The 25,626-nt window shown below is 39.8% G+C and overlaps 1 protein-coding gene across 1 annotated transcript in view; it reads right to left on the reverse strand.

The window, feature by feature from the left end:
• SPRED1 (sprouty related EVH1 domain containing 1) overlaps window positions 1–21,471 on the reverse strand; it is a 61,433-nt gene extending 39,962 nt beyond the window's left edge. The window contains exon 1 of the mRNA XM_009101952.4: window positions 21,323–21,471. Coding sequence (XP_009100200.2) covers window positions 21,323–21,351 — 29 coding nt within the window. The 5' untranslated portion in view covers window positions 21,352–21,471. The remainder of the gene's footprint in view (window positions 1–21,322) is intronic.
• Between the last annotated feature and the right edge of the window lie 4,155 nt (window positions 21,472–25,626).

Below are 25,626 nucleotides of genomic sequence, written 5' to 3' on the forward strand. Positions count from 1 at the left end.
ATCTACACTTTCTCCTCCTAATAAATCCAAGGCAACTTGCATACCTACACTACAATTATTGTTCTAAGCACTTAAAAGTAATGTGATCTGGCACTGTTGCCAGAAGCACTCTCCATCCTTCTCTTGCCCTGATCATTTATTTCTACATGCACTTTCTCCACCACTTCTGCAGCTTTCCAGTGATCAACATTGGGAAAGCTGATGTGAATCAAGAATAATCCAGAAGAAAGAGCATCTTCAATCCAGAACATTATCCAGCCTTGATCAGTAAATTACAGTCCAGTTGGAGCTGGCCTGCTTATCTACATTACATATGTATTTTGAGATTAGGACACAATTAACAATATGAACACCCAGGAATTAAGTCACAAAGTTTGGCACATTTGACCTTTTTCTGCAGTATAAACATAAAGAGAAAATCTAATCATCAAGTTTTTTTGGCTTCATATGTGAGAAATTATGAGGACCAAACATGTAAAAAGAGTAATTGAAAAAAAGTTCTTTCTCTGAATTTTTACTGTGAGAGGTTTTGCCCCTCCTTGTGTTAGTTAAGCCCAGTTTACATGCTAACAAATCAAACCACTTCCTTTATGAAACAATTGAATACACAAAGGGAAAGCACCCTTCAATCCAGAAGGTGAGAAAGGATTAACTCTGGCAGCACAGAAAATAGGTATTCTGAACACTGAAAAGTTCATCCCTTAATGTACTGAGAGAAACAATTTTCAAGAAATACAATTGAGAATACATCACAAGAAGATGTGATGCATTTAAAAGCACATATAACCTGCATGTAGCTTTAAATCTGTGTATCATTAATCCATGCAAAACCTACTATTCTATTTCCAGGGCAGATATAAAAGAAATGAGTACTACCTTTCTGCACATTAAAACATTGATACAACACATATGGCCAAATTTTTATACTAATAAACCAATAATTTTACAATAAATTAGCACTAAAGATAGTAGTCACACTGTATGAATTTAGAGTCAATGCAAACTACCCTAAATCTCAGGAAGGGTTAGGAATACTCAGTCTGGATCTTTTCACTGGAAAGGAATTATAGCAGACTCTGTTTGGAAGAAGTTTAATATACAGCAAACAAATGTGATTTGCCTGAAGTGATTCATCACTTCATCTTCACTGATGCATAGTCACCAGTGGAAATATTACCCAGAAAAGGTTTTACAATAGAAAAGTAGCCTTTAAAAACAACTTAGAAAAATTTACTTGGCAACTGAACCATTTCTGCTATAAACCATTTATTCACAATACAGAAAAAAAACCTGATGAAGTGACTATGCTGCTAACTACTTGCTAAGGAGATACTTTAAATTGAAATTAGTCAATTTATTAGTAAAACACATTTTCCAACCACAGTACTGCTGGCATCATAAACCACTCTTGCTTGTTAACATTTCCTCCCCCCTTTGCTTGTGCTCCTGCATTATTATGCCAAGCACATAAGGGAGAGGAAATACAAATCTCCTCTCTATAAAAGAGGAAGAAGAAAAAAAAAAAAGGCCCCCAAACATGAAAACTCTACAAGTTTTGCAGCTATTCATCCTTTAATAAGGATCATTACTTAGAAGTTATTCAGCATTTGCTGAGAATGCCAGGAAGTAATACAAAATCCACAGATTCAAAACTTGAACATTGGGTTCCAGTAAACTGGCACTCAAAAGAAAAGACTGCACTCATGTAAGCATTTTGACACAGACAGACGATGCATCTCCAGGAGACAAATTAAAGGGTGATGCTCCATTGAATGGTTGTGTGACAGGAGTACACTGTACTATGCATAGCACATAAATGCTACGTAGATCTCTCATTTTTTGAATTCCTTATTAACTGCAAGATGTTATTCATAGGAGATGTCTGAGCAGCCATAAATGCAGTGCTCTATCAGTGATTCAGCATCTGTAGGTCTGCAGCAAAAATTATTTGCTTTTATGGGATAATGGGAAAGCAGCTAAACCTCTGCACCTAAATCCAGCCTGAACTCCTACCCCTTTCTTCTCCAGTCTTGGGGTACAATTTTCCTACCTCCTTTGTGTTAACAGTAAATCAGTGTATAACTGTAAAGAAAACTAGTTGTGCAACCAAAACAGAAAACCCATCCTCCCAAAAAGATTGTTCTGATGGATCAGTGCCCCAAATTACCTTCAGTCATGTGCCCCTTATGTCTAGGACAAAGGCTGTGAATGTCAACTATGCCTTTCATTGGCAGCTCAAAACTATATTTCATCATTAGAAATGAAGGTTTGCGTAGGTTTTTAAAGACTTATCTAAAATATTCATTTTGGGGGACACATGTATGTATAAAACAATTTTTTATCCACAGGAAAGCTAGAGAAGTTGCTCTATAGTCTACACAACTTTTTGAATTCTAAATAGATTACCTGTTTACCACTTGTTTACTACTTTAACTCAGTAAAGCACTAAAGATTTAAATCAGACTGAAACTGGTGACCAGAATCCTAGCCATTTGTCCAACATAAAAATCCATTTGTTCCTCCTGTACACTCTGGGAACAAATAAGATTACCCCTTTGCTTTAAGGGACCCAGAAACCAAGAAAAAAATTTCTTTTGCATTTGGCATATTTCAATCACTTTTGATCTATTTATACATGTACTTCCTAGATGTGGACCCTAGGAAAGTCTCGTTCAGTCAGGATACTGCTACAGCAGTGTTTTCCAGCTAAAGCCAGTAGTGCATACATTCAGTTGAATGTAGAGTTTGAAAGAAATGCAAGTTAAAAAACAGAAAAACAAAAACAAAACAAAACAAAAAAAATCAAGCCATGATTAACTTCACCCAGCTAGAGGCTGAGAGCACCACAGCCTTGTTTCAGATATGAAAGAAACATTTTTATAATTTTAAATTGAAAATATCCCTTTAAGTCTATTTATGCATTTACTCTTCATACTCATATTCCAGCTTCCTCAGCAGCATACACACAGTTAAGACCCGACGCTTATTAGAATAGACTTCTGGTGGGAAGTGCTAAGAATTCACCCCACTGCCTACCAATCTATCCAGAAATCTGTTCTCACTCCTACTTCCTCCTGTCTGTTCCTTTCTGAAACAGCAGTAGGGGGGTTGGGAGTTTGCCTTTCCTCTACTGGATCACAGTTGTGTACATGAACTATACCAGACCATATGGCAATCTCTCTCAATTCGTAAGAGGCAAAACAAGCTTCCTACCAAGCCAATCTGAAGATAAACAGGTAAGAGCGAGAGCCTACAGACACCAGTGTCCACATGCCTATTGTGCTCACAGAGAGCAGCTACTACATCTATGCCTAATGTAACAAGTAGGAAGTACAGAAAACGTTACTTCAAGGATAAGAGCAGCCCTGTCCATACTCACAGAAGCATGCTCAGGCTTCTATCTAGCTGCGTACATGCAACTTCAAGTGGTCTGGAGAAAAACCAAAGACTGAGCTATTGTTTAGCATGCAGAAAGGCTTTGACATAAAGAAAATTACTGTACTGAAGAAAAAACAGTGCCTGTTTGATGAGCAATGCATGCAGAGGATAAGCCCACTGCTGCAGAGTGAGACTAGAGAGAAAAGTTAGACTCCGAAACCTCTATGGCTGCCTGGAAGCTGCTAGACAAAACCAGGCCAATCAGAAACAGTGAAAATGGATTTTCCTTTCACAAAGGGAAAGCATTAAAGTTTTTTTGAATACCAAATTGCAAAAATCCAGTAGGAAAACCACTCCAAGACACAGCACCTAAGGAGATATTCCACTACTCTCAGTGAAGAGCTGATAGGATTCCCAGAAGGGCCCAGCCTTTACATCCATGAAACCTGTGTTCAACTCTGGTAAAATTAGAATTGTCTGATCAAATACACTGAAATAGGATCCTGCTCAAGTTCTTTTCTAGGAAGTTAAAAATTACTTTTACAGAGATTTTATTTTCAATCTAATAAATTAATAATTGCATTTTACAACATCTTTTAGCCCAGCAACCAAGTTCTTCTGTAAACGAGTACAAAATTCTGTCAATTTTTACGCTAGGTTTTAGGGTACGCAACATACATGAGCATGCAACAAGTGACTCGACAGAAAATAGTTCTCTCAGCTGGAGCTATGTAATTTTTACTGTTTAGCTTAATTCAACTAGCAGAGTCATTACATCTGTATAACAACCCAGTCATCTAATTTTCCTATTTAACTTTTCTGCTCACTGCTATGTTCTAAAGTTCCTTACTACCACATAAACAGCTTACTGAGAACAAGAAGTTGCTTTACTTAAGGGAGGAGGGAGCAAAACTGAAGCAGCAGAAGGTGCTGCCGATTACCTGCCCTAAATAAACATCAAAACCACCAGAGATAAAGGACTGTCAAGTAGCTGGAGATACATCCAGGATCTGCCTGTATTGAAACATTACTGCAATAAACACCAAAACTAAACCACAGTTTTCCATTGCATCTTTTCTTCATCAATATCCTACACAACATGGAAGTAGACATGGGTCACTCGCATAGGTCACAGCATGGGTCACACTGCATAATAGTCTGCCTTTAACTCACAGGTGTTAATGCACTTGTAACCTGCCACCAATGATCTATGACATTTGATACACTAATATCAGAAGTACTATTGTAAAAAACCATTCAATCTTCATGTTAAGTTTAAATATTCATCCCTCTCAATTTAAGAGATTGTACACTTCTCTCTGTCCACATTACAGTAAAAAAAAAAAAAAAGAAAAAAAAAAAAAAAGAAAAGAACATAAAGAATTAAAGAAATAAGGGATTTTAACAAAATCCCTAAGCATCGAACTAAGAAGAACACTTACCACATACGTATTTTCCTCAGAGAGGGAGTTGTCCTCTATTGAAACACTGCTCTAGCTATGCTGGAAGAGTCACAATTCCACAATACAAAAGAAAAACAATTTTCTTTTCATTGATAAGCAGCTAGGAAAAGATGGCACCTTATTATTTTCTTGGTACTGCTTTGGGTCATAACTTCACATTATGAAGATTAAACATCCAAAAACCTTAAAGGGTTCAAATGTTAGTGTAAAAACGTTGAAGGATTATAACTTTCCCTCACTTAAACTTTATAATGAATATTGACTGTCAAGAGAATGTCAGAGATGCCACTAGCCTACCAACCTTCAGAAGACAGCTGTAAAAAAGCCAAAAAATCCAAACAACCCCAACAAAAAAATCACAACCCCTTTCTTCCTCAATGCCATCTTTGATAGAAACTTAAAAGTCTGTGTTTAACAGCAAGAAGTTTAAATACTAGATCTCAGAAGTCCTACAGGGTAGTATAGATTTGAGAAATCTCATGGAACCTCTTTAGGAATGAGGTTCTCTAATTCACAGTACAATAATTTAGGAAAATTGAGGTTCAGTTAGCATCAAACATCATTATTTCTTAAGAGTTTTTCCCAGATACATTATATGTCAAATAAAATTAACCCCAGAGATGTAACATGATCCCATAATAGTTTGACTAAATTACAAGTTTTAAAGTAGACAGCCATCAAAGTAAGGAGAACAGGCAATCATGAATTCAGGAAATGTACATTGCCCCATAGTCAGCTAATGGCAACTTTAATAGGATGTGATGGATTTTTCTCCATCAGGAGAAAATACTGCCTGCATTTTTGCTTCAACAACCCACGCCAGCTGACTAATGGAGTTATATTTTTGTCTTGTATAAGGATGGTTACTTGCCCATCTCTAGCAGTTGCAGAATGAAACATTAACAACAGCTGTGGGGTGAACAGAAAAGCTGCTCTATTTGGTAGCCAAGATCCAAAGTACAGGCCTTTCCTCTCAAACAGTGGAGCTCATTTTCTGTCACAGGGTGACAAAAAGACACAGCATAGAACAAAGACAGTTTTAGGGCCTGAAGTAGCTAACTGAAGGTACTTGTAAGGAGTAGTACATCTTCATGGGAAAAAAGTGTAAAGGATTCACAGAAATTAAAATAGGGGTACTTGGTTTGATAAGAGCCCTTGGGAGCTTAGAAGTTGTTGCTGAAAAGAAATACCAGTGGATCCAGACAGGTTTCTTTAAACAACTCTTATCAAATACTATTAAATATAAAACTCCTTTAACTCGGCATACTAACAATCCTAATCATAGCAGACCAATCCCAAACACTCCTGCCACACTACTGAATAATCAGCATATGCTTGCAACTAGAAACATCTTTTTATGCAAACACTTGGGCTTCAGTCCTGCAAAAATTTAAATATATCACTCTGAGTAGACCTACAGATCTCTCTGGAAGTCTGTAGAGTTTATCACACACATAAAAGCTAACACATATTTATAAGTCTTGCAAGATAATTGCTTTTGGCAGAATATAAATAACATTGCTCTAATGTGTTTCAGCATCATGGTCTCCTGCTTTAAGAGCCAGACATTCTGGTGAAGCCTGTCATTCTTCATATAAAGAGTGGCAGCTGTATAGCCCACAGAGACATTTAAACTTCTCTTTGCATTTTCTTTAAAGTTTCAGAATAGTGTTTGGGCATTCTTTTAAAGTAGCAAGAAAGCTAACAAGTGAAGCCAATAAAAATTGCCTAAAAATGCTTTCTTACTAGTGCCATGGATACCACTGGTAGGACTGGAAGCAATTCTTAGACAAACTATCTATAGCTTCCAACACTGCCAAACAGAACATCAATTAGGCTGTGGAGTTTACTCAGTATTTTTCCAGAACTCAGGGCACTGGGTGACAGGGCAGTAATTAAAAATGAGAAGCAGTCTTAATAAAGGACTCTAATGCTCACTTTACTATATACTTCAATGTAAAAACTTAAAAATCTGCTACAAGAAGAGTTTTCAAATAGCAAGACAAGCATCTGAAATAATTTTAGAAATTTAATGCCAGCAGCTTGCCTGATTTCTAGATGCATACCTAAAACTAGGCCCCAGATTTCTCTCCTTGTCAGTGTCTTTTTTTTTTTTTTTTTTTTTTTTTTCTTTCAGCATTGTCTTATGCCTCTATTGCCTTTCATTTCAACTTCTAACAAGGATACTCAGGAGCAAATAAAAGTAGTTTCAGGTCTCATCAATGCTATTGAGAATTAGAAGAATGACATATATCACCTACTGCAAGCCCCAGCTGGAACAACAGACCGGTCTTAGCAGAAGGTCCAGTTCTAATTAGGGGAAAGGAATTGCTATATTTTGTAGACAGAGGTAGCCCTTACAGCAGCTTTACTTTTGCCCTTCCACACTCCTGCCCTTATTTTCATTTCATACTTTCATCTCTCTAATGGTTGATCTAACAGATAAAACACCCTTGAAAAAAGATTTTACAGTTGAGAAAGTCTTACATGCAACAAAACCAGACCTGGTATAATTAAACTCTAGCTCAACAACACAAAGAATGTAATTTTAAAACACTCAGCAGCTCTCTCAAAACCATATGAATCCACATTTGCAGTCAGTATCACCTTGGCCCAAAAAACCAGTTCGAATTTCCTTGAATTCAATTGATTTCCATTAAGCATATTTTGTTTTATGCATAAAAATGACAGACACACAGTTAAGTGGAATACACAGGCAAATTTTGAAGTACCTAACTTTCAGTCAATAAATCCTTTGTGCCTCAATTGCATCTAGTTTAAAGCAGCACCTTTAAAAAAACCCCAAACAACCAAAAACCACACCAAAAACCCAACAACAAAAACCCAACAAAACAAACAAACAAGAAACCCATCCAGTTTCAAGTATTAATGAATGAACCTTGACTGAACAGAGACTGAAGGAAAGCAACACAGGCAATCTCCCCCCTACTTCATGAGGTCCTTGTTCAAGGACAAAACCAAAGAGCACCAGCACCTCCCAATCCCCTTCTCTATCTGCTAAAACACAACCTCAACATCCGAAAGAAGGCAGTTGACACTGACATGACCATAAATTCAATGCATTTCCTAACAAAACTGAATTGCTAAGTTCTTTCCTAGAACATCATGCTTCCCATTTTCCCTCATCACCTTCTTCACATGGTTCTTGTGAGACAAATGGTTTCAAGAAAAGAAATACCCATGCAGTACACAGATACTGAAATACTTCATTTAGATAAGACTAATTTCAAGTTCTACCATCAAGCATGAACAGCCAGTTACACCAAAAAAATTAAAACTGCATAAGCTGGTACAGCAATTTCAGTTTGCTTGAACTTGCAAATGCCTGAAAACACAACACTTCAATAAAGAACAGATAAATCACCCAAACCTAACTTTCTGCTAAGGTCAAATGAAGCCCTACCAAACAACCACATGGTAAAGTTTCCCACCAAAAAATCCAGAAAGAAATAATGTATTTCCACTCAAACCTCCTGATGAGAAAACAGATGCATTTGGAATTTAACCAAGTTTCATAGCAAATGGAAAAGTCAGAGAAAGGATGTCAACAAAAAATTTTGCCAGATTCTTTATGGAAACTCTTATGTTTTTATGTAAAGCATGATAATCTTCAGGTAACAGCAGCATTTAGAAGTTAAAATAACAAAATACAGTACTAAATTATTATTCATTTGTGATGCTCTTGGAATACTGTCCAGATATGAATGGCATCTCTGAACATCTTCAATGTCTATTGAGTTTCTCAGACATTTTCAAAGGGACTTTTCCAATCTCCCAGAAAGGAGAAACTGTAGCTGACCCCTCTGTAGTCTTTCAACAGTTCTGAATCATCATCTGCCTTGTCACAACTTCCCCAAACCATTTCAAACCACAGAGCTGTTTTACCATTAAAAAGCAAACAAGTGAGCATTTAAGTTCAGTAGATTTTAAATAAATCTACTCCCACTCTCTCTCATTAACTGATTTCAACTGTAAATTTGCTTTAGTTGCTTTAAGAGGGGACTATTACCTACACAGAAAAAAAGTTATTTTGTGTGTCAAAATGACAGCACCAGTACTCTTATATTTAGTGAAACTGGATTTGTCAGTGTTGATTAAACACAGTGCATTAATGGAATTCTCTGTTATTTCTATTTTAAATGGCTGGTGTACTTAAACAACTGTAGTTTATTCTGAAATACTTCACAAGCTAACAGAAAGGGTCTGAAAAAAGCCCAAACCAAACCCTCAAATGTATCCTGAAGAGTTAAGCATTTCAAATAATGTAGGCTATGAGAAACCTTTACAACAAACCCATTGACAGCACATATCAGATATATCATTACAAATCTTCATATTGCTTGGGAGAGGGCGCATTTACATACATCTCTTAACCCACAGAAATATGAAAATCTGCTTGTGAGCACCCTTTTCCGTGTATTTTTACAAAGGAGCAACAACTTTGAGACCCTTCAGAGCCAGCCACAGATAAATAATTTTGTGTAATCTCAAGGAATATGATTAATACTGAATTTGACTTCACTCCTGTGGATCTTGGAACCTCACTTGGTAGCAGCCAAGACTGAGAAACTGCAGTGCAAGTCTAGTATTGGAATGAACAAAGCACACACACAGCATTTTCCTTTGTGAAGAAAATGGTACATAATGGAGCTGGAGAGATAATAAACCTAAGTTTATCATTAGGAAAAAATCAAATCTTCAAAAATAGACAGAAGGAATACATAAACCTCCCTACTTGCACTGCCAGATGCTACAGCAATTTCTGATCATACTGTCATGGAAATGAAAAGAATACAAATAGTAGCTGGCTATTTAAACTGTGAGAACTATTGGTCTGAGCTTCCTGTGATCTACTGGAATACTGCATGAAGAAAAAGTTAGACCAAAAGATTTTCCTGCTTTCTGTCCATCATTGTAATCAACCAAGGACAAATCCCAAAGACAAACAGGAATACATCCTGACAAAATCATTTGCTGACTTATAGTAAGAACCCACTGCAGAGGAAAGTAAGATCACTCCTTTGGAGAGCACCATTTCCCAGTGTAAATAAAGCTAATGGAAATATTATCCTACTGAAAACATGATACAACTTTTTTTTTTTTTTTTTTTTTGGTTAATGATAAAAGATTGAATGACATCTTTAATTTCACCTATTAAGACTGAATTCAACAGGAATCAAATGTACTGTTTTATTCTTTAGACAAAATAGAGGAAGCCAAGTAGTAACAACACTGAAAAAAATCCTCTCACCAAATACACCCCAGATCACAGACATTTATGCTGTAACTGACAGTTATGTTTTCGCCACTGTAAAATACATAGGTATAAGTGAAGAAACAACAAAAACATAAAGCAACTAATTTCTACTGTAGGATACTACAGTTTATGCACTACCTGACTGTAATTGCCTTTAAAACAAACTGTGAAGCAATCTCAGAAAAGATGACCAAAATCACTCTTGCCCTTGAGAAGTGTCCCTTGATCCTTCCTCCTTTGCCATGTGAAATACAATTCTCTTCCAACTTCTCTATTGAAATGATATTTTATTGAAGTACATGGCAGAGATTTGGATCATAATGCTTTATTTGGGATGCTAAGTTGATCCAAGCTCATACTGAAAGGAGCATGAGGATCTTAAAACTAACTAAAAGCTCTTCATCCATTGAGCTGCAGTTGAGGGGCTCAAGCAGCATAGATTTGCCAAATGGTAGAAAAGCCAATCCTATATCTGCCAAGAGCCACTCAGGCGTAAAAAAACAGCTGAAATAAGACTGGGTAAACTTATTTCTTGTTACTCCTCAAGTCTAATCCATACATTTTGGTTTTGTTCTGAAAAGGAGCTATACATCTACCTGCAGTTCTACTTCAGAAAGATTTGTTTGCAAATATCAAAAAAGTTGAATTTTCTGTAGCAGAAAAATGACTCAACATTGATTTTCAACGTTTTTGTAATGTCTTCTTTCATTGATGAGAAGAAGATGAACTTATAGCCTGTGGGAAGCATTCTCTCCTTCTACAGGAAAAGAAACACATGTTTTTATTTGGGTTATGTTTTCATTGTTCCAGAGTGGTAAAAGACAAGCTTCTTACTAGCATTGCTCAAGGGTAAAACCTTGGTATTGAGACCTGTAAGGATGCTCAATGGGCCTGTGAAATGACTCCAAGAGACATTAACCAGTGGCTTACTTTCCAGAGGAGTTTTTCAGGATAACCTGCATGAGAAACACTAATAGAGAAATATTCAAAAAAGATGTCTCCTAAAACTACTAAAACCAAGCCAAAATCTATGAGGACGGTGAGAAACCCACACACTTCAAAACCAACACATTTAAAACATGGAAAAGATATATCACTTTCAGCAGTAACAAAACAATCAAATGAAAAACAAACAAAAAACACAAAGAAACAAAATAAACAAAATAATTAATGAAAAAAACCTATAGTTTTTAAAATGTACAGCAGAGAAGGAAAGAAGAGAGAACCTGAAAAAGCTCTACTAATTAGCCAACTAAGGTTATTGATTTTTCCCTAGTTAACCACAACTTACTCCAAAAGAAGGAAAATAAAAGGCCTCCACAGGAAATTACTCTATTCTAAAGTACAGCACTTTAAACTCACATGTTCTGGAATACCTTCCCTGAATAGACCTGTTCTTCATCCAGAATTCAACTAACAGATGAAGAAGAGCTCCTCTTTCCTACCTTGCTTCAGGGGAATTAATGTGGACAGGTTCTCCTTGCGCAGGATTTGCTGGCAGCCATAACTGAGAAATGAAAGTTTGTGAATTCATGCATTGTCAGCCCAGGTATTTTGAAGAAAAGCAAAATGAGGTTTGTGTCAGTGACAAACACAGGTTTGCCCAAGCACCTCCTTCACACTATGCAGAGCACCCTAAGTATTTGATAGAAGATACTTATAAGTGTGTGATAAAGCAAGACTACTCCACCTTCTGAAACCATTAGCAAAAAGTCATCTTCGCCTCTCAGACAACCTGAAAACAGGCCAGCAGGTAATCCCATAACAAGACTGCCTCAGCCTGCCTGCAGCCAAGAGGCTGGGGTGCAGGTATGGTCACAGACTCAGTTTTTCATGTCCCAGGCAGATGCTTAACTGATTTCTGCAAATCCTCCATTACCTAACCCGGGTTGTTAACATGCACGATTCTTCTGCATCACCATAGTAACAGAGCACGTACATTTTAAGGTGCATATGGGGGCTCTTCTAGAGGATGTGTCAAGTTGAATACACCTAAGACAATATAAGATATTTTAAGCTAGCCCCCTTCAGTACAGAAACAGAAAGCATGAGAGTACTGTGCTAGAGATTATCACAAGACTGCTCAAGCAGTGGTTGGTTACACATCCATTAAAAAGTTTTACGGAGGCTGAAAGAAGTAGAAGATGAAGCAAGATTCTGTCAAGACATTTATAGGTCTCAACGCATTAAAACAATGGTGTAATTAGTAATGGCCTGATTTACACACACTAACTTCTTTGGGAACAACAAAGCACAACATTGTAAAAGATTTTAGGAACACAGTTTACCTACAAGTTTCCCCACCCACCCCATGCCTGTAGAAAGAGGAAAAAAGATCCAGATAGAGAACATACTCTTTTTTTTTTTTTACTCATTAAGAAATGACAAGCAACTGGCATTTTCACGTCAATGAGAGTGACAAGTACTTTGCACTTACAGGCCTGAACTACGACACCATTCCTATAGGATACATGAGGGACACCACAGAAAACCCAGGCTTAATGGCACCCCTTGCATTAGGTGGCTCCACAGCAAATAAGCCCATACATTGTTAACAGTCTCACTGGCACTCTGTGACTTGCCACATTGTGATGAACGCATCTAGTGCGCATGACTTCTCATAACAGATGCCATTACTGCCTTAAAAGAACAAAGCAAAAGAAAGTTCAACATAGCAAATGTATTACTCCTCAAATAAACTTCTCAAAAAACTAGAGAGAAGCTCCAAACTGGTGGGGGAAAAACCCCAACACTAAAACCCTAACTTTCAGGTAATGATTAAGAAAATCACATTAGCAGAAAGAATGTAAGAAACCGCATGCTACAAGTCTGGATGCAATTACAGCGATATTACCAACATTTGAAATGCTCACATAGTTGAAATCTGAAGATTAAAGACTAAAAATCAGACTAGACTCAAGAAAACAAATCAAACAAAAAAACTCTAACAAATCTGTCAGAATATTGCTTTATTTTTCAATATTAGTATTTCTAGAATTTTAATGCTTACTAAGATGCAGTCTTCAATTACACAGAACCACCTGTGCGTGATCAGAAGACACAATTCTCCTCTCTGGCACAGCAGAAGTAAATGAGGCAAGGGGTTGAAAAAAAACCACAAAACTTGGCCATTTCCTAATATTGAAGGTTTGAGAGCAGAACCCAGGCAATCTGATTATAACTGTGTATCTGTCTTATTACCAAAACCATCAAAATTCATGCATCCTGGCCACATGGATTTTATTTGCACAAAAAAACCCCTCAGTTCTCAAACTCAAAAATTCTCAAACATTTAATTTTACAATTTTGCATTCCCTTGGCACACTCATTATGTACAACTGGTACCAGCAATCAATTTCTTCCTAAAAATCTTTTGAAATTAGAGACAGCAATGCCAAAATATTTTTGCATCATCAGTAGCACAGTCATACATCAGGAACCCAGATCAGTATAATTTGAATCACAAGTAGAACTTGTAATGAGATAGTTAACTACCGCCTGAAGAGGGCACAAACAAACCTATCTAAAGTCTATCCCACTATGAAACTTCCAAATTATTGTTGGCCCTAAAGCAAGCAAAGACCAGTGATTATCAACAATAACTAGTGCTTACAGACATATAGCTTTGTTACATAAGGTCAGCCCCATAAATCGATTAAAAAACCCCTCAGGTTTCCCACTTTAAATGGACAAATCCCATCTCTAAATCCTGAAGTAGCTTCTTTACACCCTTTAAAAATGTATTCCTGTTCAATGTTCAACATATTTCAGCCTCAATCACAGGCCTCATATTAAGACAGGCTGTACTGGGATCCAGAATAAGCACACCATGCACAGAAAAGAATACCCAGGGCTCAGAATACTTTATCACATTTGAGAGGTTAAAAAGTTTCTATGAAGCTACATAAAAATTCCTAAATCAGAGCAGGCGCAGTACTCCCACCTTTCACCACCCCTACTTAATCCTTTCAAAAAAGGCTAAGGAGAGAGAAATCTCTTCTGTCCTCAAGGTTTATACCACTTCACCAAAACAGTTCTGCACAATTTCTGAAGGAATAAAAAATGCCTGGCAGGAATCCTCACTGACAGCTGTGGTTATTCAGGGAAGACAGTCAGTCTCAGGAACAATTTTTAATAATCTTGGCACTAGATTTCAGAAATTGTTTCATTAATTAAATTTTTGATGCTTATTGTGGGTATGTACGTTTGTTGACAACATTTGACTTTACTTAAAACTGAAATAAATCAGTTTCATTTTTGCTTTGACAAACTTCAGTTCAGTATCTCAACTAACCAGCAGGAATCAAAGAAGAAGGGTGATTGTTAACAGTTGTCAGATCATCTTGGGGAAGGCCTTTTCATTTATTGCTGTTTTTCTGGAGTTTTTTAAAAACAACTCATAAAAACCTAACTCTTCCGTAGACTTTAATGACACCTGCTCTTGCAAAACACTCTAGTCAAAAACTGGCTCACAAAGCCATTCAAGCCAAGCATTTGGGCCACAGAATTCCTTCTGGCATTCTGAATAGGTGAGTGTTAAACTTGCTTTAAAAGAATTAGACTTCCTTACTTAATTAAAACATTGTGAACAACAGTAGTCAAGACCAGGAATTAATACTTCTGGGGGAGGGGAGAGAGGGATGAAGAAACAGATGCTATATCATCTAATTTTTAAGATGGTTTAGATGTTTCAATTATACACATTTGGTATAGTGTGTATATTCTTGCATAGTGTACACATGAAAAATATTTCCTTCTGAATGGAAGTTTGGTATCACACAGCAGTGCAGAATGGAACACAGTAACTGATGAAGTTTCTATGCCATGTTTTCCCTGTTTGAATTATTTAATGTCATATGACATTGAGTTCTTACAGAGAAAAATGCTTGTGAGTGATTTCCTTTCGCAGATAGATTAATTTACTATCATTATACTGGGACAAAATTAATAATAGTAATAGTAATAATAATAGTATCACCATCATCATCTGTTTTCCCCACCTTAATTGGAGCATTGGGAGTTAGGGCCTGTGTGCAGTAAGTGAATTGTTATTTAATCAGAAACACACTTATAAACAAATTCTAGCACTCAGAGCACTTAAATGCAAATTTTTGGTCCCTTCGCATATCTAAAGACTTTTAGGTTGCTTGGGTTTTCTTCTTTTTCTTGTTCCTATGTAGGAGAAAATTAAAATAAAACAATGAATATAGACAAATATTTATTTGTAAATAAATTGATATCACAGATACCAGCATGAACATTACTGTAAAGATAAGCTTGAAAAGATTAGAAAACACATGCACTTAAAATGTCTGCTTACTTTTTACAAGGTGAGTGCTGTTCAATACCACTGGAGTCTTATAGATCGATTCTTATTACAACTTTCAGGTAGGAGAGGTGCTGTGCTTATGCTAGCATGACATACTATAAAATATTTTACTGTATACAAAATGCTATCACTTTATCAATGAAAAAAACCACAGGGAATAGTAACAACCAACAGATTTTACTAGAGCGTAGTCTAAGCATTAAAAAAAAAAAATCTTCACTTACAGACTACAAAAAACCAAGCACAACAGAGGTATGTATTGCTATTGTCTTAAGTCTAGAAATATATGGCAATACACAAGAGCATTCAGTCCTCTTCCTTTCACCAAAACAAAAAAGCATTGCTGAAGATAGGGGGCACACCTAACAAAGTATTAGAAAGTATAAAAAAAAATCTTGCAAATGTGTTTGCATCTTATAGAATTTTAATTTGGAAACTTTGTAGCACATTAGTTGCCCATAATTAAACAGATACAAAACAATGGAAAATGCTTTCAGAAAGAGGTATGGATATTTTCAAGGGAGAAGGGAGTAACAAACTTTATATTTTTAGGGAATAATAAATTTTTGTTTGTAATCAATTCCAGCCATTCAATAACTGTGCAAACTCTGCTATTTTAAATTTACTTGCTGAAGTGTTGTTGCAAAGCAGAACAGAAAGGAAAAGGAGAGGGACATTTCCTTCTTAAAGCAGCCACAAAAGAAACTGGGATCCTGAAAAATATGGCAACTTCCAGACAGCTTTCAAATTCTTTTGAGTAATGTGGGATATATGCTGAGGAAGAAGAGTAGAAGGGAGAAAGAAAACATTTAGCATTTGAACAACAGCATTTAAGACAACATACTCTCTATGTCATATCATAGTCACTCTTTTGAAATCAGCTGAGTAAAAACCAAAAAAGACAAAATTGTTTCCTTTGCCTCCTTTTTAAACTCGTGTTAATACTCTGAAGAGTATTTTTTACTTCTAGTATTGATCATAATCCCATTAAGTCATGACCTATACACACAATTTATCCAGATATACACAAGAATGGGTAAATAACAAACAAAATTGCCAGCATTAACTCCCAAATGCACCAGGATTGCCCTCAGCTTTAATCCTGTGACTTCAGATTCTGTCAGGATATATTCTTTTCAAGAAACATCTTTACTTATAAAAATCACACTGATGTCCTCACAGTCACTTTAACACATCAAGAGCATTACATTTTAAATGAACAAAAGGGAAACACTCGGCATGCTTGAATTCAAATATTATTGCTGGCTCTAGTTACACTGAAAAATCCAAAAGCATTTTTCTGCAATATCATAGTAATTAAGGACTGTTGCTAGGGTGAGGCTTTTTTTGAAAGGAAAAAGTAAAAATACCCATCCCCCCCTCCAACTGACTCTCAGATTATGTAACATGCAAATTCAGTTTCACCTTCAAAATAGTGTCATACAATATAAAGCCAAACAGACAGCAAGAATCATTTCATAAGACTGGAAAAGCCTCCCAAGGACTCTATAAGCAACCTTCCCTCAAATGAAAGTATATCAGAATTGCAATGATTTAATATAATCACAATTGGGTTAGAAAATCCTTTCTTTAAAAAAAAAAAACAAACTTCTATTTACAAATTCCTTTCATTAAGGGATAAAGAATTTCAGAGTCTATATATGCCCTACACTGCAGAAAGAAAATTTAGCCTGCTGAGAAGTGTTAAAATCCTCCCAGAACTAATAAACCCAAACTAATAGGCATTACTTTCTGTGATACAATTTCAAATTCATCTTTCAGTATCTGGGCTTGTAAGACAAATTTAAAGTCTGAAGTACAAATGAAGTACAAACAGTATTTTCATATATATTAAAGGAAGTCATGAATAAATAACTCATTTAAAAATTTAGTTCACCTTTACTTTTTCAAATCTGCACTTGAGGATGTTTACAGTATCATAACCTGAGGTTGTTAAGCACACAGCATTAGAATATACTGTGTTTAATTTACAATCTCTTTAATTAGATTATCTAGGAAAATGAGTATATTTATGTGGTAAAACAATCAGCATGTGACAGTCTGAATCTGTAAAAAATACAATATGTAAAAGCAACTCTGAATACGATTCAAGAGCAGTAGCATTCCCTGAAATAAAAAGCGGCCACCTGCAATACAGAGGAAAGTAAACAAGCCAGTAAAGCAGTGCTCCTACTTTTCGATTGCAGCAACTACGACTCCATCTTAAGCCTGTCATCATTCACCCCTACTGAATGAAGACTTTACAGCACAACAACTATTCTGTTTTCCCTAACAGAAATTCAGTCACATTTCTAGACAGCAATTAAAATCTGCAACCAAAACAGAAATTTGGAATAGTGCTCGCTGACATGACACCTTCAACATTATTATATTCAGTTGCATGAGTAGCAAATTGACCCATGAATTCAAAAATTCTACTAATTCCTTCATTTAAAAACTGATGGGTTTTGGAAATATATTGTGTTGATGCTGACCACCCTGACTGCAAAACATCACTGAGGAAGAAAAAGAATAAAAAATATCTGGAGGTATAGAAATACTTTCATTTAACTAATACCTAACTGACAAATACAGTAACATTACAAGAACAATGTAAAAATCACCAATGAAGACTCATCTGTAGTAATCAGAATTTTATAAGGCTGCCTTCCATATGTTCATGATCGAGAAGAAACCTAGTAGTCCTTAATGTAGCTTCTTAATTAATCTTTCCCACCACCACTGAGAATTTATTAGTAACTGAGGTCAAACTCCAGACACCACAAATATTTATATCTGACTCTGTAAAATGAAGTTTTATAAAGAAAGAATAATGCTCAATTACCAGAATATTCCCAGTAGCTACAATGACACAAAATGCATTGCAAAGTACCCGTATTCACTTTTATATGCAGAAAGATCTGTTAATGAACTCAAGGCCATTGATGCCATCAATTCTACTGATAAATTAAACACGGTGAACTTCTAATATATGAATTTCAATTTGTAGGTCTGTATTATTTTCACTAACAGTTTATCTAGCATTTAAATCATATTTCCCAGCCATTTGAAGTGACACGCTTGTGCTATGGGCAAAAGCAACCAGAGAGGAATTATGACTCTGGTCACACCAAAAATGCTGTCAAAAAACAACAAAGCAACTGAGAAACATTTTCCTTATTTTATTTCTGATATTTAAATACGTTAAATAAAAAAAAAACAACAAAAACCCCCCTCTATTTTTAAAGAAAAAGCATCATTTATAGTGCTTTGTAAGGGTATTTATGTAAGAACACATTTAGTTCTATAGCACCACTGAATAAACTCAAAGCAAATACGGTATATGAGCTTTCCTTTCTTGTATTAAGTAAAGATTAGTAATATTCCATGTATTCTCTTAGGCTGTTCTAACAACAAGCCTCCTCCACTCCATGTATGTATAATTAAGGATCACCTCAGTGTCATTTGTTAAGATAATGAAAAAGCGTACTCATGAGCAATGAACATCACCATTTTAACATTGTCAACCACAAAACAGTTACATCAGAAAAACACACTGTCTGCTCTGGGGATCCTTCATCAGTAAATTTCACCATGGGTTTTTTAAATTTTCAATACATTTAAAATCAAAGATCATACATTGCCCTCTAAACAATTTATGCTATATAAAAAGCATTCCTAGTATTCTGATACTTCAGAGATCTCTTTAGTCACGGCTGCTATTAAATTCTCAGAGTAAACAGACAGAAAAAAGAATCCCAATGTTGATTTCTATCAATTTCACAGTCTTCACTGTCACCTGTATTTTATAATAGGCAACATTTTCAGATGCCTTGTTAGGCGCGACTGCCTTCCCTCTGCACCATGTTGATCTCTTGCAGATATAAGGCTGTATTGTCCAATAAAATGTAAATTAATGTAAATGGATTAATACACTCTCTTGAAAATACATTAATTATAATGAATTTGATTTTCAGTATTCTATTTTTGACTCAATATTCCTGAAGGGGAAAATATTTCAAAATTTTCTGAATAAAACTCTTCCTAGTTTAAATGTAAGATGGTACAGCGAGAAGGTACTTCTGAATTCTTGCTCCTTTTTAGAAAAAGGATAAACATAAACCATAAAAATAAGCCTTTCTTGTCCCTCTACATCTCCCTTTACAGTGACTTCCCATGCTCGCAGCCATAAGCCCTCTTTCTGCTACCCTCTCCGATAAACCTGCCGGCCTGGCTGTCTCTCCCTTCCCATGCAGGTCTGATCTGAGAGGCTGCTGAATGCAGACACTGTACTGCACTGTGAATGGACAGCCAGGTATTTTATGAATGGAGCTGATCACGTGCTCCCAGCACCTCCCCGAGCTGATATTTCCCACATAACTGTGTCAACAAGCAGCGAATGGCACATATTAATACAGCAGGTCCTGGGGACCTTCCGCCGCCGGCCGCGGGCCGCAGGCCGGCCCTCAGTCCGGGAGCAGCCGATTCGGCCGCTCCGCAGGGCAGGTTCCGCCGCAGGTCAGCGGTGGTGACAGCAATTCTTTTTTCGCAATTTTTTTTTTTTTTTTTTTTTTTATGAATGGAGATTGTGGTATGCAAATGAGAGCGATTCACAAAAAAAAAGGAAACATGGCGGCGGCGGCCCCGGCTCCCGGCCCCGCGGGCGCCGCGGCGGCTCCCCTGGCCCGGCTCCCCCCGGCCCGCTCAGCGCCGCGGGCGGCAGCGCCGGAGCCCCGCGTCCCGTCGGGCTCCGCTCCCCGCGGGGCCCGGCCCGCGCCGCTCCCCGGGGACCCGAACGCCGCGTTTGGGGAGCGCACGGGAAGGGGCACAGGCTTTGATCGGAAGAAGGCAGTGAAATGGGAAATCCGTCTTTCCTGCCGAAGGAGCCCCGTCCGCACCCTGCCTGTCAGCTCGGCTGCTCCCTGGCTGCTCACCGCTACCTACAGATACAATGGGCGCCGCACTCCCTCCCCACCGCCATGGCCGCGGCCGTCACCGCATCATTCATAAAATCAGACCGAGCAAACACCGACATCGCAAATCGTAACGCTACGGCTCGGAGACCGCAGCAATCAACTTTAAACTTCCCGATCACAAGAAAAGTTTCAAAATACTTTATATTTCTCTTTCAACGCCATAAAGAACTCGAATGTTTTCTGACAAACATTTACCGCCTCCGACCCAAATGTATTTCAAAGACTGATTACATGCAGGGGAATACAGCCGCAAACACACACACACAATCTCCTCTGGATTTCCTCCAAACCAGTCACAGCAAAAATATTAAGAGATCCTTGAACTATCCCTTTCCTCTCTGGGGGGTGGGGAGGGGGAAGGGAAGGGGGAAAAAGTCCCAAGTGCTCATTAAAAAAAAAAAAAAGAAAAAAGAAAAAGAAAGGGAAAAAAGGGCTTTAGGGTAGGTTTAAGCTGTATTTACACTGACTGACTCATCCAATTAAAATTCAGGAGCAGTTTCCTGCAGGATGAAGCTCCCACACACTAGTTTCCATGTGAAATATCTACAAGTAACAGGATTTTTCAGAGGTAGTACGTGCCGACACCTCTCTGGGCATTTCAGACCCATCCTCCCCCTCCAAGACACCATCGTTACCTGCACCGTTTTCTACCGGGCTTTAACTAAACCAAGCTTTTCTGGCCGGCGGCTCGCAGCCCTCCCAAACCAAGCTCCTTCACAAAGAGGGAGCTTCTGGGCTTCCATGTACGCGAGCAGAAATGCGCAGTCCGCGCAGGGGGAGGACAGCACACGTACGTGCGCGGGCAAAGGCCCCGCGGGGCGCGGAGCCGAAGGGACGCGTCGAGCCTCATCCCCATTCCGATCCCGGGGCGGAGGGGAGGGGGAGCACCGCCACTTACTCGTTAGAAGCCGCCGTCTCTTCGCTCATTTTCTCCTCACCACGATCCGACAGGCACACGGAGCAGCACCGACGCAGCCAGGGCGCAGCCAGAACTCACCAGAAACTTCACCATTGTTACCCCCGGTCTGCCGCCCCCGGCCAGGGTACGGGCCGTGCGGTGAGTAAGGGAGAGGGGCGGGGGGAAGGAGTAGGACAGCGGTCTTTATCCTGGAAACCCGAAATCCTGACGTCCGGGGGTGCAGCGTATTTCCCCTGTCCTTGGAGACGATGATGATGGTGGTGATGGTGAAGCAAACAGAAGCACGGATCTTCTGATATTGAGCTGCTCCCAGTTAGAGGGGGATAGAGTTGTGGAGACAAGGGAGGGCTCCCCGCCGCAAAAAGCTGCACCGCACCGTCCTCCCGCTGCAGCTCATCTCCGGCTGCAGCCGCCTTCGCTGCTGCTGCCCTCCTCCTCCTCCTCCTCCTCCTCCTCCTTCTTCTCCTCCTCCTCCTGCTGCTGCTGCTGCTGCTCGGCCGCCTCCCTCCCTGCCCGCCCGCCTCCCGCGCACAGCCGGGCCAGGCGGCGGCAGAAATTCCTCCAGACACCGGAGCCGCCACAGGCCGGGACAGGCGGGGAGGGAAGGGGAAAAGGGGGGCAGAGAGGCTCGTCGAGGATCTCCCACCCCCTCCAAAGCGACGTCGAGCACTGCGGAGGGAGGACGCGCCGGCCCGAAGGAGAAGGCTGGCGACGGGGGGAGGGAGGCGTTTTAAACCAGCCTGGGGGTGGGAAGGGGGGGACGGCGGAGAGCGAGGATGCGTCACCGCTGTTTGTGTGAGGAGAGGCGCGGAGAGGGAGGGGGAGCAGAGCTCCCAGGGCGAGAGAGGAGCCCTCGGCTGCAGGATGATGGGGAAAGGAGGGAGAAAGCCCGCGGGGAAGTTCAGCGGCGGCGCTTCCTCCCCGGCAACAACTCCATTAGCGGCCGCCCCCGCCTCCTCCTCACAGGAAAACTGGGCGGAAGCGTTGACTTCAGGCTCCTTCCGCCGCCACAGCTTGATCCAAAATAACCACGGGGGAAGGGGAGGCGGGAGAGGGGGGAAGAGCGAGGGGAGGAAAGTAATCCCCTTGACCCGCGCCCGCCACCGGACGGGCTCGCGCCGCCGCCCTCCCCGCGGCGCCCGGCGCTGCCCGACGCTCGAGTTTCCTGAAAGTAGTTCCCTCCCCCTGGCGCTGCCTCACGCGCTTCCCGGAGAGCCGCCGCCGCACACGCACGCACGGCGCCGCGGAGGGATACGCGGGCTGCCCGCTGCCGCGCTCCTTCCTGCTCCGAGGGCGCGGGCCCGCGGCTCCCGGGTCCCGCCGGCCCCGGCGCGCCGGGCGGTCCCTGCTCGAAGCGGGGCCGCGCAGACCCAGGGGGGCGCTGCCGCGGGCCGGGGAGGGCGTCCCGCGAGTGGTTGGAGGAAGCGGGCCGCCGGTGGCGAAGGGCCCGGCTCAGGCGCCTGCAGCGGCTGGGGGCTCGGGGCAGGCGCCGCTGAGCGCCCGAGTCTCCGCCTGCGGGCTGGCCTCCCGCTCTTTGGCTACTTTTTTAAACCGGAGCGAACGTAGCCGCTAAAGTGCGGCCATCTCTGGGGAGCGCCGAGGACTTGGTGAAGCAGGACCCCCGGCCCGATAGCTGCTCCTTGCGGCTCCTCCCGGAGCGCCAGCCCTCAGCCCCCCGGTCCCGCTGGGACGCGACTGGAGCGGCCGCACAGGCGAGGCGAGCCGAGCGGTCCCGGCAGCCCGGGCTGCGGTGCCGTGTGCGGCCGCGCCAGTCTGGCTCTCCGGGGACGTGGAAAAGCGGGGCCCTTTTTGTAATTATTTCCGTAGCTGCGGTTCTGGGGGAGTGACGGCACGGGAGGGTTTGTGTAAGTTCGAGTTGTCCTTTTTTCTAAATGCACGCTGAAATTGAAGCATTTTTAGTTGATTTAGGTAAAGCAATGAAATCAAGAAGCAGCAGCAACCAAATCCCTTTTCAGGAACTTAGATGGTAAATGTGCTGCTTGATCTGGTGAAAAAGTGGAGCAGAGCTGCAAACCCGGAGGACTCAAAAATCATGAGTCAGACCATCAAGCAAATTAAGTTATAATAAAAGATTATACTGTGGTTTTGTCTGTCGGTTGGATTTTTATTTCTTCCTTCTTAGTCTTTGCATGCATGCTTGCCAACTGATATATTTCATTGTCCAAACTTCACGGAGAACCCAAAACATAGTGGTGCTGCTGCTGTAAGACTTTCCCAATGCACATTCCATTATCCCAGGCTTCCTGTGTTCCTCACTTTTTCACAGCTGCTCTCGAAGAACCTTCTCTGTCAACTGTGATTCCATTTCACTTTTTCCTTTAGCTGAGATTTTTTTCCCCTACTCTAATGGTACTATAGGAGAGGCAATGGCCTGTTTTCTGTTTGAAAAAGATGGGGCAAGCTCTGCTGGCAATAATGTGTCTGATTCCCGCACTACTGTTTGACTTTTCCCAAGAGGGAGAGACAGGAACCCGGGAAATCGGAAGGACTTTTCACCATTTCAAGGGAATCTGGAGTGCCTCACATCACTGAAGACCAGACTATAAACTTGCATCATTTGTTTGAATGTCCAGAAGCAGGGCAGTATTGCATTTGTGGAGCATATTTGTTAAGGAAATCATTCCTTTTCACCAAACATATATAGTTTTAGTCAGATTTTTATTCTGTGGAGTGGTTACTTAGGGCATTGTAAACAAAATCTATTTTTATCTTACCTAGAAGGCAAGGAAAGGCATGTTTCATTCTAGATAGTTTATGCTGCAATATTCCTAGAGATTGAAATTCCATGTTTCTATAAAAGGGTTCTACCATAAACTTAATAGTACAATTACAGTAAACTGTTATCATGCTTTCTCTGATAAAGACACCAACATGTTTCAAGCATCACACATCTCAAACCTGCAATATTAAAATTTGCTTCTTTATCTAGGAGGCTTTGGGGGGAAAATTTCCAATTGTTTTGTAAATTTTATTCTTTCTTCAGGAGAGTACATTCAAAAATGGAACAGTTATTCATGGCACAACCTCATCCAGCTGCTAAAAATACTTTACAAACCCACCTTTATATGATTTTACAATTCACATGAAAAGTGTTGAAAACTTAGCTGTGGGCACGATATAATCTACTTGGCAGTAAGAATCCTTTCAGAGAACTTCCTGTCTTGTGACTGGCAAGATAATGTGACTTCCTGCTAATTTATTTCCCATTTTCTTTTGGCTTTAAAGTCATTATATTTAACATTTTGTAAGTTGTTGTTTTGATTAAGATAATTAAAATGATTCTGTACAAGAAAGCTTAAGAATAGTTCAATTTGTCAGATGGTGGTATAGCTCTATTCACTGCATCTGAAGAACGAGACACAGTGCTGTCAAGATCATTAATCTAGGTGTGTGCTTTTTATGCTAATTCCTTAAATATATTTATTATTAAGATTATTTTTCAGAGCGGCAATTCAATAAAATTAACTGTTTTTTAATATACCACAAATAATTACAAGTCATTTCGGTCTCCTTAAACTTTTCATGAGTTTCTTTGTTAAGATTAAAATGTGTATTCAGTTGTCAGCTGAATGTAAGAGTCATCCTGGGCTTCTATTTTTCTGTGTGGAGGCAGAAACGGGAGAAAGACCCACTGCTTCTTCACCTGGGGTAGTTCCTTCGGCTTCTGCAAACAGTCTCATGCAGCACAATGCAAAGCAGAGGTCTTGCAAGAAGTTTCCCTCCCTTTACCTGAATATCCTAAAGAGGACAGAAAATCTGCTCTAATTTGTGTCTCGATTCTGAAATCCTGTTTGTTTGTGTTCCTCTGTGCAGGTTAGAAAGCTTGAAGAACACAGTCCTGGAGTACTGGTATTATTTTGCTGAGCAGCAGCTGGTTTCAGGGCTTTCCACATTAAATTCTTTTGGGCAGAATTAAGTGAACAGGTGTTTTCAATGCAAATGGTTTATTTCTGTAGTATGTGTGAGTCCTGCCTGTGCAAACAAGGCAGAGGCAAGTTAAGCATATATGTCACCATTCACACACCTCAGACAATGTATTACTTTTTGTTCCAACCACCAGATGTTTTGGGGCCTTATCTTTGTAAATTCTGTGCCTCTTTGCTTTCTGTTGCTAGAATCTGGACCATTTCAATGTTCTGAGTTGAAATTTGGCCACCTTCTCTATGACTTGGAAAAGTTACTTCTAAAAAGGAAAGCTTCTGTTCCTCTATTCACTAAAGCTGCTGAAATGTATTCACTTTTTGGTGTGGGTACAGAGGTGA

The sequence above is a fragment of the Serinus canaria genome, chromosome 5 (genome assembly GCF_022539315.1).
Source record: "Serinus canaria isolate serCan28SL12 chromosome 5, serCan2020, whole genome shotgun sequence".
NCBI lineage: Eukaryota > Metazoa > Chordata > Aves > Passeriformes > Fringillidae > Serinus > Serinus canaria.